The sequence below is a fragment of the Fukomys damarensis genome, unplaced genomic scaffold, assembly GCF_012274545.1.
Source record: "Fukomys damarensis isolate Sample0158 unplaced genomic scaffold, DMR_v1.0_HiC HiC_scaffold_11, whole genome shotgun sequence".
Classification (NCBI taxonomy): Eukaryota; Metazoa; Chordata; class Mammalia; order Rodentia; family Bathyergidae; genus Fukomys; species Fukomys damarensis.
In genome coordinates, this window is record NW_022900923.1 from 41,477,408 (window position 1) to 41,493,165 (window position 15,758).

Consider the following 15,758-nt stretch of genomic DNA (forward strand, 5'->3'; position numbering starts at 1 on the left):
ATGAAGAAGAGCAGAGAAGGCTGGAAGGGTCAGCACAGGGAAAGAAAAGGGTGGCGGGGAGGCATAGATGGGAGCAGCGCTAGGGCACAGCAGAGCCAAGAGCAGGGATGGCCATGGCCGGGGAAGGGTGGAGAAGGAGGTGGCTTTTTCTCTCCAGTCACTCCCAACCTTAGGCTGGTGTCACAAACACTCATGTGACGGCCATGTTCCTCGAAGTCCTTAAGGACTGATAGGTAGAAGTTTCTAGAATCAGTTCATGTTCATCTCGTCAGAAAAGGACCCTCCAGAAGATGCCCAGGGAAGGAGGCCCCCACAGCATCATCAGACCCAAGCCTTCCCCAACACGAGAAGCTGTTCTTTCTGTGTCCTGCTGTTTCCTGCCCCTGACCTCCCAGAGCTCATGTGTCCCAACCCCAGCTCCATGCCCAAGACCCAGAGGGCTTGAGCACCTGAATCTGCTCGAAGGGGATCTCGAAGCTGAAGGACTCGTTGAAGTAGGGGTTCAGGGTCTTCTTTTTCACTGTCGTCTTCTTCTTCTTAAGCCTCTTACCATTCTGCATGAGGTGGATTTTCACATAGGGGTCTGTGGAGAGAGTCCCAGCCCAGAGGCTCCTCAGCGCTCATCTCGCTCCCACAGTGACAGACCTATCCCTAGCCTCTGTGGGCCAGAGTGTCTGCCTGCTGAGACCAAGCCCTCAGGAAGCCCAAGCCACCAGACAGGAAGTCCTAATGGCATAAAAGAATCATCTAGTTCCAGGGAGGAAAAATGTTTCACCTCAAGGACAGACGCTGACCGGTTGGTTGTGGTTCCCAGGAGGATGAAGCTGGGACATTTTCAGAGTCTAGGGGAGGCTTGCAAAAGAGTGTGGGGTCTGAATGGTGATACCTGCGCTAAGTGGGGGGCCAGGGGACTGCTAAAGGCTGGGCCTCTGCCACGTCCTCGCCCTGGCCCAGTAGAACCCTCCCTGCAGATAGAAACGGAAGCCAAACAAGGGAAATGACTGCCCAAAGTCGTGCACTGCATCATGACACAGCCAGAGCCCACTCACGGGCCTCAATCGCAGGGAAAGCACTCCGGACGAAGAGGCACAGCCAGCACAGCCCACAGCTTCTCCTGGACAAGTGTCCCTCACTGTGGTGGCAGAGGCACACCTGGGCTGAGCCCTGCCCACTTCCTACAGTTCCTCGTGGGAAGGAAAACCCTAAGGCACTGGCCCATTTGGGTGATAAAGCATCACCACTCCTTTCCTTCACGGGCCACAGGACAAGGCCAGAGGGCACTGGGACAGTAACTCAAATTGGGGCAAGGGCTCCTTGGAGAAAGGGGGAGTGGGAAGCCAGAGCTCCCTGCTCTGAGGTGAGACTTCTGATTCCCAGAGTGGGACCTCAGCGGGGCAGGCAAACTCCAGGGGTTCTGAGCAGTAGCTGGCTCGCGGGTGCCACCCAACGGCAGCTACAAGCACTGCGTTACCTGAAAGGCCACCCACATCCATCTTCTTGAGGTTCTTGGCCTCCAGGATGCAGACAGTGAGCTTCCCAGCCGTGGGCACATAGCGCAGGGAGGTGCAGATGTCACCCAGCTTCTCCGGCTGTCCAGGAAAAAGTGGAACTCGGGTCATCTCAGCCATCCACCACCTCTAGTGTGACTGGTCCTGTCTTGCCAGTGTGGTTTGCGGCCACCCACCCCTTCGGTGCATGATCTGGGGCTGCTTGCTGCAATTCCCAGCCACGACCCAGTGGATATGCTCAGGCCTCTCCCTATCCCAGGCGAGGTGGGCAGGGCACAAACTGGGTGAAGACGAGCATCTATTCCCAAGAGCCCGGGAGACTGAGAATGTCAGAAGCTCCCTGCCCCCGCAGTCTCTCCCGGGCACCATGGTGAGACTGACCACATCACACCTGCTTCCGGGGCGCCACCCTTCCTCCTGGACACAGCATGAGCCCCGAGGCCCAGAAGGATGTCCTGTGCTTCCCTCTTGTCCCTACACCGCTGCCTCGTACCATGCTAGCACCAGGGCCTTGTCCCAGACAAATGACCAATGCTTGGCAGGAAGAGGGGCTGAAGAGAAGCTCTGGGTACACAGCGGGCACTCAGGAATATTTGACAAGCAAATGCACACTGTAGCAGTCGCTAGGACAAGCGCTCAGGCTGAGAATCCTTTCAAACAAATGTGAAGTTCCATGTGGACAAACTGAGGCACAGAGTTGGGAATCACTGGCCCTAGATGACAGCAGAACATTACAGGCAACAATAACGGTTCTTATGTAGCTGGCTGCCTACCAAAGCCAGACTCGTATGTGGACAGTTCATCCTCATCTGTAAAGGGTCTAAAAAGGAAGCCCAGGGACAAAGAGTTTAAGCCACTTGCCCAGGGTCAAGAGCTCAGCAGCATGGAGCTAGGACCCTAACCTGGAAGACCTGACCCTAACGCCCGCCCTCTCCCCAGGCTGTGGAGGGGGGTCCAGGGGTGCACAGTGCCCGGCTCCTCCCGCTGGCTCAGGTCTCGCTCTGCTCTCACCTCCTCCTTCTCCCCGCCTTGCAGGTCTCTCCACTCCTCGATAGGCTGGCCGAGGTCCACAGTGTTCATGGGCACCTTTACCTCCCCGATGATGTCATGTTTAGAGAAGCGGTCAAAGTCATAGATGGCCATCACCAGGGTTTTGCCCCCCAGCTCCTGGTACGGCACCTGTGGGACACAAAGGGATCAGAAGGGGCAGAATGACTCATGCACCTCCAGGGAATCCTGTGCACAAGTCGCTGGCCTGGGCCAGCCCACAGGGCTCCCAAGATCTAGAGAGAAAGAAGACTCAGCAGGGCTTCTGGGGAGCAGAGAGTGGGGGTGGGATGCAAGGGGTCCCCATCCTCCACAGATCAGCGAGGACCTTCCAGGTAGGCTGCGTCCAGCCCAACTGAGTGGTCCCAGACTCCGCCATGACCCAGGCAGGACGATGAAAGATCTGCAGAACTCAAGGATGGGGAGGGAGCTGGAGTCACACTTCCAGCCTCATCACCTTGAAAGTGAAGGTTTCGTTGAAGGCAGGGTTCAGGGTCTTCCGATGGACTTTGGTCTCGTATTTCTTCTTCTTGTCTGGGAGAAGGAAGACTTTGACGTAAGGGTCTGAGGTGCCCCCCATGTCCAGGGCAGGTAATTCCGCAGCCTGCAGGACTCCCACGGTGAGCTGTGGAGAAAAGGGACAGAGGGAGGGGGCTGAGTCTCCGCACTGCTCAACACCAGTGCTGGCCCAAACCTGGCCCCCAACTCCTCCCACAGGTGACAGCTGGAGGCTGGGGTGGGATGACCGGGGCCAGGCTGGCCTCCACCTCCTGCCCCACGAATGTGCAGTGACACTGGGGAGCCTAAAATTGGCTTTGCCCAAGCTTGGTGTGCAGCTTAATCCAGCGTCAACAAGGCGCCTTCCCCAGAGCAGACTGGTGACCACGTCCCGACAGATATGCCCTATGGTTTCCAATCCACGGAAAGCAGCAATATCCACACACGGGTAACTTTTCTACACCTCCCAGGCCCCAGCCCAGCTCCACACACCTGGTTAGCCTGGAAGTCATAGTCCAGGGAGAACTGCAGTTTGCCCAGGTTCTCAGGCTCTTTCTCTTCTTCTCCTTCACCTTCTCCCTCAGTCAGGCCCGTCTCTGCGTCATCATCGTCCTGACAGAGCTTGGGGAGTAAGGGAGCATGAGTTACAGGAGGAGAACAAGAGCGACCAGGCTCAGCACCAGGACACAGAAACCCTTCCCTTTCCACCTCTGTGCCCAAGCTTAACTCTGAGCCCGGCTGGGGCAAGGGATGCACTGTGGCACAACCAGGGGGCTCCGCTGCCCCACAGCCCCTCAGGACCCTTGTGGACCACCAGCCCTGCAAGTGGGAGACAGGGCCCTGGGTCTGGTGTGCCTCTCTCCTCCCCATAGGGTGCAGCACTACGAGGCCTGGCATGATGCCACATGTCCTACAGTGTCCTGAGGCAGAGGACTAGCTCCCCTCGTAAGATGCCCCCAAAACCCACCCCAACTCAGACCCCACCCATCCTGGGCAAGACATACCAGTAGCACAGTCCAGGCAGACGGGAGTAAGACATGGCCACGGAGGTAGAAAGAGAAGGAAAAGTGATGTAAGAAAAACTCCTGCAGCTCAAGCCAGTCCCTGAAGTCACAGCCACCTGGGGAGACCAGGCTGGGCCAGACCCAACTCATCCTGAAAACTCACACACACACTGGAGGCCTCTTCTGGGCCAGGCATGCACACGTGTGTGCACACACACCCAAGTAAGCACTCGAAGGCCCCAAGACCGTGGCCAACTTGAGACCATCCCCTTCCGTCTTCCACACCCAGTCCTTGAAATTTCTTCCAGTCACTGCCCAGACAAACACAAGTGTGTGAAGCACACAGGGCTTCTGTGACCTCAAAGAAGACTACAGTGTCTTAAGGGACTCTTCTAGGACTGGGGGTGTGACTCAGAGTGCAAGGCTGGGATTCAATCCTGCAAGTGGCAGCAAAAGAAAAAAGAAAAGGATCTTTCTAGCATGACCAACACCAAAAGACACCTGTCTTGCAGGTTAGAATAAACTGAATTTTTCTTTGGTTAGCAGTAGGTTCCAATGGATTTGGCCCTGTCTTGGTGCCTCGGGACCTTTCTCCCGCCTTGCCTAGTTCCCCACCCTAGCCAGCCAGATGCCTCCAAAGAGAATCCCACCATCCCTCAGCCTCTTCTGCAGGAGGACACAGGGTTTCCAGTGGCGGCTTCCTGGAGGTGACAGAGGGCTGTCTCTCCAGTGTTCTGCTCCAATGGCCTCCTTGGGGGACACACCATCCCCTCCCTTACTTCCCAAAGTGGAGGTCATGTCGACACACGAATGCGCTCCCTCTCGCTCTAGCTGGTGAGCAGATGATGCTACACTTGAGGGGTGGCCAGCGGGACCTTGTGGAGTTTGGAGGAGGCTGTGAGGCCGTGCAAGCTCGAAAGACTTTGCTTTGCCCTTCGGCATCAGGAAAGCTGGGCCGGATCCCTTCCCGTGCCACAACACCGCTGCCCCTACCTGGCCACCCTTCATGTCCTTCATATTCATGGCGTTCTTCATGCCCTTCCCTTTCTCCTTCTTGTTCTTCTTCCTCTTGCAGCAGCACTTCTTGCAGATGCAGAAGCAGCAGGTGAGGAGCAGCAGCCCAGCGACCACAGCGATGGCGATCAGAGCCCACGGTGGCACTGCCCCCACAGAGAAGGCCCAGAGTCAACCTGCCGCCCCCGCAGGCCTGGGCCCAGAGGGTGGCAGAGCAGGGCGTGATCGGCCATGGCGGCACCCACGCTCCATTGCTTTCAGCAGGTACTCGGGAGCGACCTGCATGTTAAGCTGCAGACCTTAGGTGCCTTTGCGTTAGCGCCCTACTCGTACCTTCGCCTCGGCCCTTGTGGACACTGCGGAGGGAGACGGCAGAGGTTTATGTGGAAAACACAGAGTTCAGTTTGAACCTAGAGGAGGATGGCCGGTCCTTCTCACACCCCGGTGTCACAGGGGCCCCCTGGCGCCCACGGGTCCCTCGGAGACAGAGGCTTCCGGATGTTTACCGCGTGGGCCAAGACAGCCTGGGCTTTGCCAGCTCAGGTGTGGGGGCGAGGCCGGGGCTGCTCTCCGTGGTCCTGAAGCTCCGCCACCCCCAGCTGCGCCTCAGGTCTCCTGCTCGGCCTCCGCCAGCAATTCAAAAGGCAGAAGCAACTTTAATTTTGGGATTTTTGTTTTTGTTTTTGTTTTGTGTTTTTTGGTACCGGGGATTGAACTCAGGACCTAGAGCTTGCGAGGGAGGCGGCAGAACCACTGAGCTAAATCCCCGGCCCCAACTTTAAGTTTTCATATTCTAAAATAAACTGGTTTCAAAATGTAACCGCAAGCTGAGTAATGATTTCTATTTTATCATTTTTCAATCTTTCTACAGTTTTTTAAGCTATAAGAAAAAATTTCCCCTTGGAGAGTGGAGCATATAATCCCCTAAGCCCTCATTGGTTCCAGCCCACACTGCACCCGCCCTACCCCCATTCCTCAAGGGGCTCCCCCAAAGAATCCAGGCAGAGGTGCAAACTTTAGGAAAGAGTCCCGCCCAGCCCCGCCTGCCGGCCCCGGGCCACGCCCTCTAGCCCCGCCCCCACCCCACCACTCACAGGGGATCTTGTTGATCTCGTTGAAGAACTTCTCTTTCAGCTTGGCAAACATGTCCTCCTGACTCTCCCCAGCACCCCCACTCTCCGTGGAGTTGGAGTTGGAGTTGTCTGCGGGTCCAATCGGCATTGTGGCAGTGGTGGTGGCAGGAGCCACAATGGGCTCCTGGTTTCTCTTGAAGATGTTCCTCATGACGACAGCAGGGACGGCTGAGGAGGAGCAGGGAAGAGGGCAGGGTAAACATCCCAGATGCCCAAGTGCAGCAAAGGACCACACAGAGGACAAGGAAAAGCTGTTCCAAAAGCTCAAGACAACAATACGCCCTTCATAGTGCAAAGGTGTTTTGCTTAATGTCAGCAAATGTGGAAAACAGTCATAGTACAGTATGTCAGTACGTATATATTCAGGGGCTGTCAAAACTCTTTTCCATGTGCAAGCTCATGTAATCCAAACCACCAAATAGTCTATGATGCGATACTGTCCCCACTTAGGCAGGAAACAGCTTCAGAGAGGCGAGGCGGCTTACCCAAGGTCACTCAGCTAGAAAATGGGAAACTGGTTTGAACAAATCTGCCTGAATCCAAAGCCTTCAGACCACCGCAGAAGGCGGGGGCACAAAAGCAGAGAGCGTGCAAGAAAGAGCTCATGAGCCCCATCCTTCCATCCTGAGAACTAAGGTCAGCACTTGGCACTCGTTATGTATTATTTTTCTCTTTTACATGTTGAGTTCATACTATATATAGTATGGAATTTTGCACTTTTAACCCAAAATTTTATCTTAAGCCTTCTCCTTTATGATTAAATTTAATTCTTTTGTTGTGACAGGGACTATGTAGCCTAGGCTGGCCTTGAACTTGTGGTGATCTTCCTGTCTCAGCCTCCTGAGTACTACGATTACAGGCATGTGCCACCATGCCTGGCTTAAACTTTATTCTTAAAAAGCTTTCTGGGTATTTAGTTCAGTGGCACTGAGCCTGCGTGGCAAACACAAGGTCCTGAGTTCAATCCCCAGTACCAAAAAAATAAAAAGCTAAATAATATCCTACAAATGGCATTACCATAATTTGTTTATTCTACTGTTAACTAGTAGACAGTTCAATTGTTTTAAACTTTTTTTTTTTTTTTTTTGGTACTGGGGATTGAACTGGGGTCCTTGCTCTTGTAAGGCAGGACACCAAACCACTGAGCTAAATCCCCGGCCCTCAACTTCTTGCTAGGAAAAACATTACTATGCAGCTAGGGATGTAGCTCAGTGCAGAGTTCTTGCCCAGCATGTGTAAGGCCCCAGTGTCCCCACCCCTCAGATACACATCCACATCCGCATCACACACAGACTGCAAGGAACATAACTTCTGGGGTCCGTTTAAGGCTATGCTCTTATGACCTTCCAAACCCTGCCCCACCCTAGTCTCGTCCTTGCCCTCAGTTTATTTCTGCTTCTAAAAGTAGAGCCGGTCCTCTAACCACAATCCTGTGAGGGCATGTGCGGCCTGCACCAGCCTCCCTCCATGCCAGGAACACAGCAGAGCTCGTGGGCACGTGCGGGGTAGTGCTCTGGGGAGCCCGCAGTGGCACAAAGAAGCACTCCGGATCCCTCAAAGACACAACATATCTCGCTGAGGCATCAGTTTACTTAGTGGCAAATGACAATGTTTTTATTATTAAAATAAGCATGGATGGGGGAAAAAATGAGAACCAAGATCTGTCATGTAAAGTTACAAGATCCCAGTGATGAATTAACTGTACTGTATACTCAAAAGGTACCAATAAACTCAATAAAATAAAAAAAAATAATCATGGAGCTGGGCATGGTGGTGCACACCTATGTGTAATCCCAGCATTCTGGGAGGCTGAGGCACGAAGATCACAAGTTTGAGGCCAGCTTGGACAACTTAATGAGATGTGTGTCAGAATTTTAAACAAGGGCTAAGGTTGTTGCTTAGTGGGGGGAAGCACTGAAATAGAGCAGTTTGGACACTGAACAAGAATTTTAAGGAGAAAACACAGATGCTTTCTCTTTGCACATGAGGGGTGAGTTACTTCTCCACCGCACCCATGTTTTCAGAAGGAAAGTTCTGTGCTTCCTCTAAGAAGCTCGCCAAGTCCCGGCCCAGGGAGACTCAGCTCTTCTGGGAGCCCTGTTCAAACACCTGGACCTCCATCTTGTGTGTAAGTAAGGATCGAAGGCCCTGGACCTGCACTGGGGCTGATGGACCTGTGGATTCCCTGGGACCCACTTCAGCCACTGTGTCAGAGCAGGGCGTACATCCGGGCATCACCCACTCGTCTGCCCCACCCCAGCCCCCCTAGGACCCCTGGCCTTTGAAACAATAACAGCTTTACTGACATGCAACTCATCAGCCATATCACCCCTGTAATTTACTCCCCTAAAGTGTACAGTTCAGTGGTTTTTAGTATATTACAGTTGTGCAACTATTTCCATAGCCTAATTTTAGATCATTTCCAAAAGGAAATGCTGTAGTAATTAGCAGTCTCTCTATCCCTACCCTCTTCCCAGCTCTAGCAACCACTAATCTGTCTCCATAGATCTGCCTATGCAAAGCATCTCACATAAGCCGATTCATAAAATACGCAGTCTGTGGGAATGGCTCCTTCCATTTACTGTGATCTTTTCAAGCTTCATCCTTGTTGTAACACACATCAAGTCTTCATTCGTTTTTTGTCAGATAATATTCTGTTGGATAAATACAGCACATTTTTTTACTGACCTGGTCAATTTCTGGACATTTGGGTTATTTTCATTTGGGAGCTCTTAGGCCTAATACTGCTCTGCATAGCCATGTATAAGTTTTAATCGGACAGGTTTTCATTTCTTTTGGATAAAGATTTAGGAGTGACATTGCTGGATCGCATGGTAACCATGTTTGATGTGTTAAGGAACCGCCAAACTATTTCCCCAAGGTGGCTGCATGAATTTATATCCTCAGCAATGAATGAGGCTTCCCAATTCCCCGTCCTGGACAGTACTATTTGTTCATATGCGCCTTTTGGTTTAAAGTCTTCCTGGGAGGGAGGAAATGGTGTCTCACTGTGGGTTTGAGTTGCATTTCTCTAATGACCAGTGATACTGTCTTTTTCTGTGCTATTTAATTGTTTTGTTTATTTGAGATGGGGTCTCACTATGTAGTTGAGATTGACCTGGAACTCACTATGTATCCCAGGCTGGTCTCGAACTCACAATGATCCTCCTGCCTCAGCCTCCCGAGTGCTGGGATTACAGGCGTGCGCCACCATGCCTAGCTTGTTTTCTTTTGAGAAATTTCTTTGCCAAATTTTTAATGAAATATTTGCCTTTTGATTATGTATTACTCCTAGCTCCTAGTCAGATGGTGGGGGTGGAGAGATGAGAGGGAGGTCACTGTCCTGTCCCCACTGCGGCTGGAGCCAGCGCCCCCACGAGGACAGAGGGGCCACACACCAAGGCGCCACGTATCCACTGCAGTTCTAGAGTCCCTGCATTATCTTTCCGTGTCTTTTGTTGGCATCCATTGAAACAAGAAAAGTTTTTACATTTTGATGATGTCCAATTTCTTCCCTTTATTGCTTACCTCTTCAGCAGTGTCTCCAAGAAATAATCACATAACCCATGGTCACCAAAATGTACTCATGTTTTCTTATAGGATTTTTATAGTTTTAAATCTTACCTTAATGTCTACAATTCATTGTATATGGTGTAAGGGGCTCAAATTCATTATGTGGCTATGCATTTGACACAGTGGCATTTATTGAAAAGTATATTCTTTCCCCTTCTGAATTTAGTACTCTTAAAAAAATACGAGCTGACCATAAATGTAGAGCTTTACTTCTGGACCCTTGAGCCGAATGCACTGAGCTTTATTTCTGTCCTTACACTAGCACCACAATCTTAATGACTAAAGGTTGTAGTAAGTTTTAAAATCAGGCAGAGTAAATCTTTCTACTTTACTCTCTTATTAAGATTGTTTTGGCTACCCTGGGGCCCTTGCATTTCTGTAGGAACTTTAGGATCAGCTTATGGTTGCTTTTTATCTTTATTAAATCGATTGGTACATATTAGGTATACAACACAATCACATTCATCATTGGGATCTCGCACCTGTACATGACTTATCAGGTTATTTTTCCCCATCCCCCAGCCGTTCCCCCAGCCCCTCCACCCTTCCCTGTTTACAAACACACTGTTTCCATGTTTTTCCTTTTCACAAATTTTTTTCTTTTCCCTTTTTACCTTTCCCCTACCCCTCCCACTTCCTCTACTCTTTTACTTTTCTTCCTATTACACAATATCAATTATACATTTTAATCCTTATTTACACTTTAACTTTTTCACACCACAGAAACCATTCGGTATTTACACGTGTGTAACTTATTAATTTCACTTAAGAGTAATTTAATTCAATGTGCAGCCACTTAGATATAAATCACTCTAGTTTCTTTCTTTCTTTCTTTTTTTTTTTTTTTTTGGTACTGGGGATCAAACTCAGGTCCTTGCACTTTCTAGTTTCTCATTCTTTATGGCTGACAGGTATTCCATTTTATTAAAAAGAAAAAGAAAGAAAGAAAGAAACACATCTTCTTTATCCAGTCTCCAGTTGATGGGCAATTGGGCTGTTTCCAAGTTTTAGCTATTACAAACTGTGACGCTATAAATATGGGTGCACATATATCACTGTGATATGATTCTTTTAATTCTTTTGGGAAGAGATCCAGCAGAGGGATGGCTGGGTCAAGTGGGACCTCTAGTCCTAGTTGTCTGAGGTATCTCCATATTGATTTCCACAGTGGTTGTACCAGTCTGCACTCCCACCAACAATGGAGAAGGGTTCCTTTCTCCCCACAACCCTATCAACATTTATTATTGGTTGATTTCTTGATAGCAGCCATTCTTTCTGGGTAAGATAGAAGAATATCAGTGTTGTTTTCATCTGCATCTCTTGAATGACCAGTGATGTTGAACATTTTTTCATATGATTATTTGCTGCTTTTACTTCTTTGTCTGAAAAAATGTCTGTTCATTTCAGATGCCCATTTTTGAATTGGGTCTTTATTTTATTTTATTTGTTTTTTGAGACCAGGGCCTCACTATGTAGTTGAGACTGACCTGGAACTCACTATGTAGCCCAGGCTGGTCTCAAACTCACAGCGATCTTCCTGCCTCAGCATCCCAAGTGCTGGGATTACAGGCATGCGCCACCACGCCCAGCTTGAATTGGGTATTTATATTTGAGGGGTCTGATTTTTTGGAGTTCTTTATATATTCTAGATAGTAGACCTTTGTCTGACGAATAGCTGGCAAATTTTTTTTCCCCACATTATGGGTTGTGTCTTAGCTCTCTGGAGGAATGACAGCCTCTTTAATAAATGGTGTTGAAAAAACTGAATTTCAACTTGTTAAAACTAGACTCGACTCTTTCACTGTGCACTCAACTAAAATCCAGGTGAATTAAGGATATAAATATTAAAACAGAAACACTAAACTGGCTGGAAGATAAGTTAGGTAGAACTCTTGAAGATATCAGCACAGGAAAAGACTTTATGAACAAATCCTCAGTAGCACGGGAACTAGCACAAAGAATCATCAACCGGGATCTCATCTTTTTAAAACACTTCTGTACTGCCAGGGAAATCACAAGCAGAGCTAAGAGATCAGCTTGTGTATGTAAGCAAACTAGCTGGGAGTTTTGTAGGGACTGTGTTGAATCTGTAGATCAATTTAGGGATTATCACTGTCTCAATGATACCAAGTTTTAGAATATTTTTCCATTTATTTAGATCTTTAATTGCTTTCAACCCTGTTTTGTAGTTCTCAGTATATAAATCTTGCACCTCCCATTATATTTATAGGTATTTAGTTATGATGCTAAGTGGAATTGTTCTCTCTCTCTCTCTCTTCTCCCTGTCATGGTTCTGGGAATGGAACCCAGGGCCTCAAGGTATATACCAGGTGAGGGGACTTCCGCCACCTAGCGCCAGCCCGCCCGGACTGTCATCTCCTACTTCCCGGTCGTTCATGACTAGTGCTTAGTGTACAATGTCACACTGCCTGCGTAGGAGTCCTAATAAGTCCGTGTGTGTGTTCCTTAGGGTTTTATGTACACAGAAGCCGGCACTGGACAGCATTTTAAAGCTTCCTTTACAATCTGGATACCTTCTCCTTTCTTTTTCTTCCTTACCAGTGCTGGCTAGCACCTAGGATGAACAGAAACGGTGAGCGGGAATTCTTGTCTTCTTCCTGATCTTACGAGAAAATGCTCAGTCCTTGTCGATCCGGGACAATGTTAGCCGTGGGCTTTTTGTAGGTGCCGTTTATCAGGCTGAGCCCACACGGCTCGCTCTTTGGAGTCTCCATTGTAATCTCAGCCTGGGCCCAGGACCATGGCAGTCCTGCTCTTCATTCTGCACCCGGCTCCCCACCAACGCCTCAAACCACCCGTTCCTCCGTCCCCAGCACCTCTGGCTGACTGTGAATCCCTGGGATACCGCCCTCTGTGAGAAAACTCCAGGCGAATCCCTTTCCATAACTGCATCTCCTCGTATAAAAATTGCTGAAGAAAACAACGACCTATTTTTCACAACTGTTGCAAATTTAATACATTTCACCTTACTTTGCTCACAAAATGACACCCAATGGATGTGGTGGGCTGGATCTGAATCTGAGAAGTGTTTGTCCAGCCCCTTTCAAGATGCCTGGAAATGTGGAGCTTCTCTCAAAGAGCAGACCATAGACAGAAAGCAGCCCCTTAACAGACACCACTGGGATAAAGAGCCAGCCAGGAAGGAGAGGTCACCTTCTCCAGGGTCAGGTCACCCTCAGACCAAGACAAGGAGGAGTGAGCTGCGTCACAGGTCCGAAGCCCCAGGAAAGAGCCCGGCAGGAACCACTGGAGGTTCTGAGCAGAGCAATCACCGGAACTAAAAGCAGGTAAATCAGAGCCAGACCGGAAGTGACGTGGACCCCGTAAGCACGCCGGAGATGGAGCACAGCTAACACAGCGCATGTGACTGACATTCGTTCATTCAAGTATTTCTTGAGCTCGTGTTATACTTCGCTCATAGAACTTCCATAAAATAAATATTAAGCAACTGCACAGGAATGAATGTAAAGTTGTCATTGTGAGAAGTGCCCCAAAGGAGAGATAGCCAGTGGTGTGAGGGTTTCCACTGGGCATACTGAACCTAACTGGGGGAGCAGAAGTGCTTTCCTGGGGAAGCGATGATCGAACTAAAACCTAAAGGGAAAGTGGGAAGCATCCAGGAACAGAGGCAGAGAGAACGGCAAGTGAAAAGGTCCGGAGGTGGAAGAGTGGGAGGAGCACAAAGCCTGAGGGGCCACAGGGCAGCAGGAGGGAGCAGAAGTGGATCAAGAAGAGGCAGGATGGGCGGGGCCAGGCCAGGTACTTCACAAGGGGCCACATCCAAGCATCTTCTCTCCCTCAGAGGAGCGAAAGTGTCAGAAAGCCTAATGGACAGGGGTGAGGATAACACGTACAGATTTCTGTTGCGAAAATTTCCCTGTGGCTGTAGTGAGGAAAGAGTTGAGAAGAGGACAATCCAGACAGCATCCCTGGGGCCTCCCCCAGTGGGGAACGACTTCCCCAGGGAGGCAGGGCCACTAACAAAGCAGCAGCAGCTGACTGGGGTCCCGGGGCCTGGAATGCCCTTTAAATCCCTCTCCAATAAAATCCACAGGGCTCCAGCTGCCCGGCTGACAAGGTGGCTCTTGGTGAAAAGCAGGCCCAAGGCAACTGGTCCTGGGGACAGGGTAGGTCCAGGGCCCATCTGTCCAGTGTCCACCCAGGCACTCAGGCCAGGAGCCTCAGGTCAGGTCATCCTCCGCACGCCACTTTCTCTCTCTCTGCCAGCTTCCACTCTGTCCGCCCACTGACTCCTCTGTACCGGCCCCTGGATCTCGGCACAGGGAGACAGCTTGGCCCGGCCCACTGGTTCCCAAGCACACTTTCCGCCTCGTCTGCTCTCAGGCACTCAGTCCCTGCCACAAACCCACCCAACAGAACCATTTCTGTCAGCCTGTACGCCTGCCATCCCTCGGCCTAGAATGCTCCTCTGTAGAAAGCCATGAGCTCCCTGGGGCCACCCTGACCCCTCCTGCCATAACCTTTACTCATTTCCTCAACTCTTTGAGCTCCTTGGCCAGCCCCGGAGAGCTCCCCCATCAGCCTGGCCCTGCCCCGCAGGTGACACTCAGCATGCACACAGCTGTGGGGCTCGGAGACACTCCAGCCTCACTGCAGGCTGCACAGAAACCTCTGGAGACAGGGCCTTTGTCACGGTGCGGGCCCGGGCCTCCCTCACACCCTTGCCTGTGGTCGCAGAATAGAAGCCACCTCGAGTGTGTGTGCGCGGCAGCCTCCCTGGCCCGACCACCAGGGAAGGTCTCGGAAGCATCTCGATTCCTCTTGTTCTAATGCTCACCTGTTCCCTCTCTCCTGCCGGTTCTCTCCCCATTGAAATTGTCACCTGCAAATCACGCACCCAGTGAGAAGCACCACATGCCACTTCCCGACTCCCAGACCCCTGCCCTCTCTCCCGGCCACACTTCAGAAGGAGCTGCCACCACGCCACTCCCTCGCCTCTGCCTCTCCACCGCGGCTTCCCCGCCCCCCCGTCACTCTGCTCTGGGAAAGGTCACACGTGACCTCCAGGTCACAAAACCCAAGGGGCGTTTTCACTTTAACACAACTTCTGAGCCGTGTGTGCCCTAATCCTAACTGCCACCCTCCACAGCTCCAGAGAGAGGGTTTACAGTTTGTGGCTAAGAGGAGTCCTCGTTGAGTTCTAGTGTAGAGTTGGTAAGCGACGACCAAAGGCCAAATCCAGCCCCCGTCTAATTTTTGTACATAAAATTTACTAGAGCAAAGCAACACTCACAGTCCGCCCATCCGCCATAGCTGCTCAGAGCTGAGCGACTGTGACCGGAGACGTCCAGGCCCAGGAGACCGCAGTCTTTTACGCGGTGTCTGGCACACATCAGGGGCTCGCAAATGTGTGGGATGCGAGTAGGTGAGCAGGGCAGACTCGGGTCATGGGTCACATCGTGCCACTCACAGATGACACCAGTGCCGTGGTGTCCCCATGTCACCACGTGGCTGTGGCTGAGTCCCAGGCCCTTTCTACAGATGTGTTAGGACTCGGTCACTCCGGCAGTCACCAGGAGGACCCAGTACCCTCAAGTGGGCACAGCGGAGGGGCGGCGATGCACAGGGTTCTGAGATTCCCCCACAGAAGACCTGGGCAAGGGAGAATCAGACATGTTCCCAGGACACCGCTGGACCCCAGGTAGTTCCTTTCACCTTGCCATCAGATTTTTTAATGTTTTTTATATTAAGACAAGATCTTGCTAAGTCACCAGGTTGCCCAGGCTGGGCTCAAGCTTGGGATCCTTTCTGCCTCAGCCTCCCACAGTGCTGGAATTACAGGTGTGCCACTGTGCCAGGCTTCTGGGCACGGTTCCATTGCCCCTGGAAACAAGAGTCCCACAGTGAGAGACTTAAGAGCCCCTCAGCAGACACTGCCTCCGACTGACCCCACCGCCCCGTCAGCCAGCTCTGTACTGGCTCTGAGCGGGGGGGGGGGG

General features: G+C 51.1%; 1 protein-coding gene across 3 annotated transcripts in view; it reads right to left on the reverse strand.

Annotated features, from left to right (window-relative positions):
- The window catches only part of Syt2 (synaptotagmin 2), a 77,411-nt gene that overhangs the window by 12,902 nt on the left and 48,751 nt on the right, over nucleotides 1-15,758 (reverse strand). For 2 of the 3 annotated variants that reach the window (XR_004516670.1, XM_033762171.1), the window contains 7 exons: nucleotides 6,166-6,372; nucleotides 5,051-5,217; nucleotides 3,546-3,665; nucleotides 3,013-3,180; nucleotides 2,520-2,687; nucleotides 1,472-1,589; nucleotides 450-583 (listed from right to left, as the gene is read on the reverse strand). Coding sequence is in view for 2 of the 3 variants with exons in the window: in XM_033762171.1 (XP_033618062.1) it covers nucleotides 450-583; nucleotides 1,472-1,589; nucleotides 2,520-2,687; nucleotides 3,013-3,180; nucleotides 3,546-3,665; nucleotides 5,051-5,217; nucleotides 6,166-6,355 (1,065 nt within the window). In the remaining variant the exon portion in view is untranslated. Of the gene's footprint in view, nucleotides 1-449; nucleotides 584-1,471; nucleotides 1,590-2,519; nucleotides 2,688-3,012; nucleotides 3,181-3,545; nucleotides 3,675-4,057; nucleotides 4,753-5,050; nucleotides 5,218-6,165; nucleotides 6,373-15,758 lie in introns of those variants that run through there. The other variant, XM_010645082.3, reaches the window with a different exon arrangement.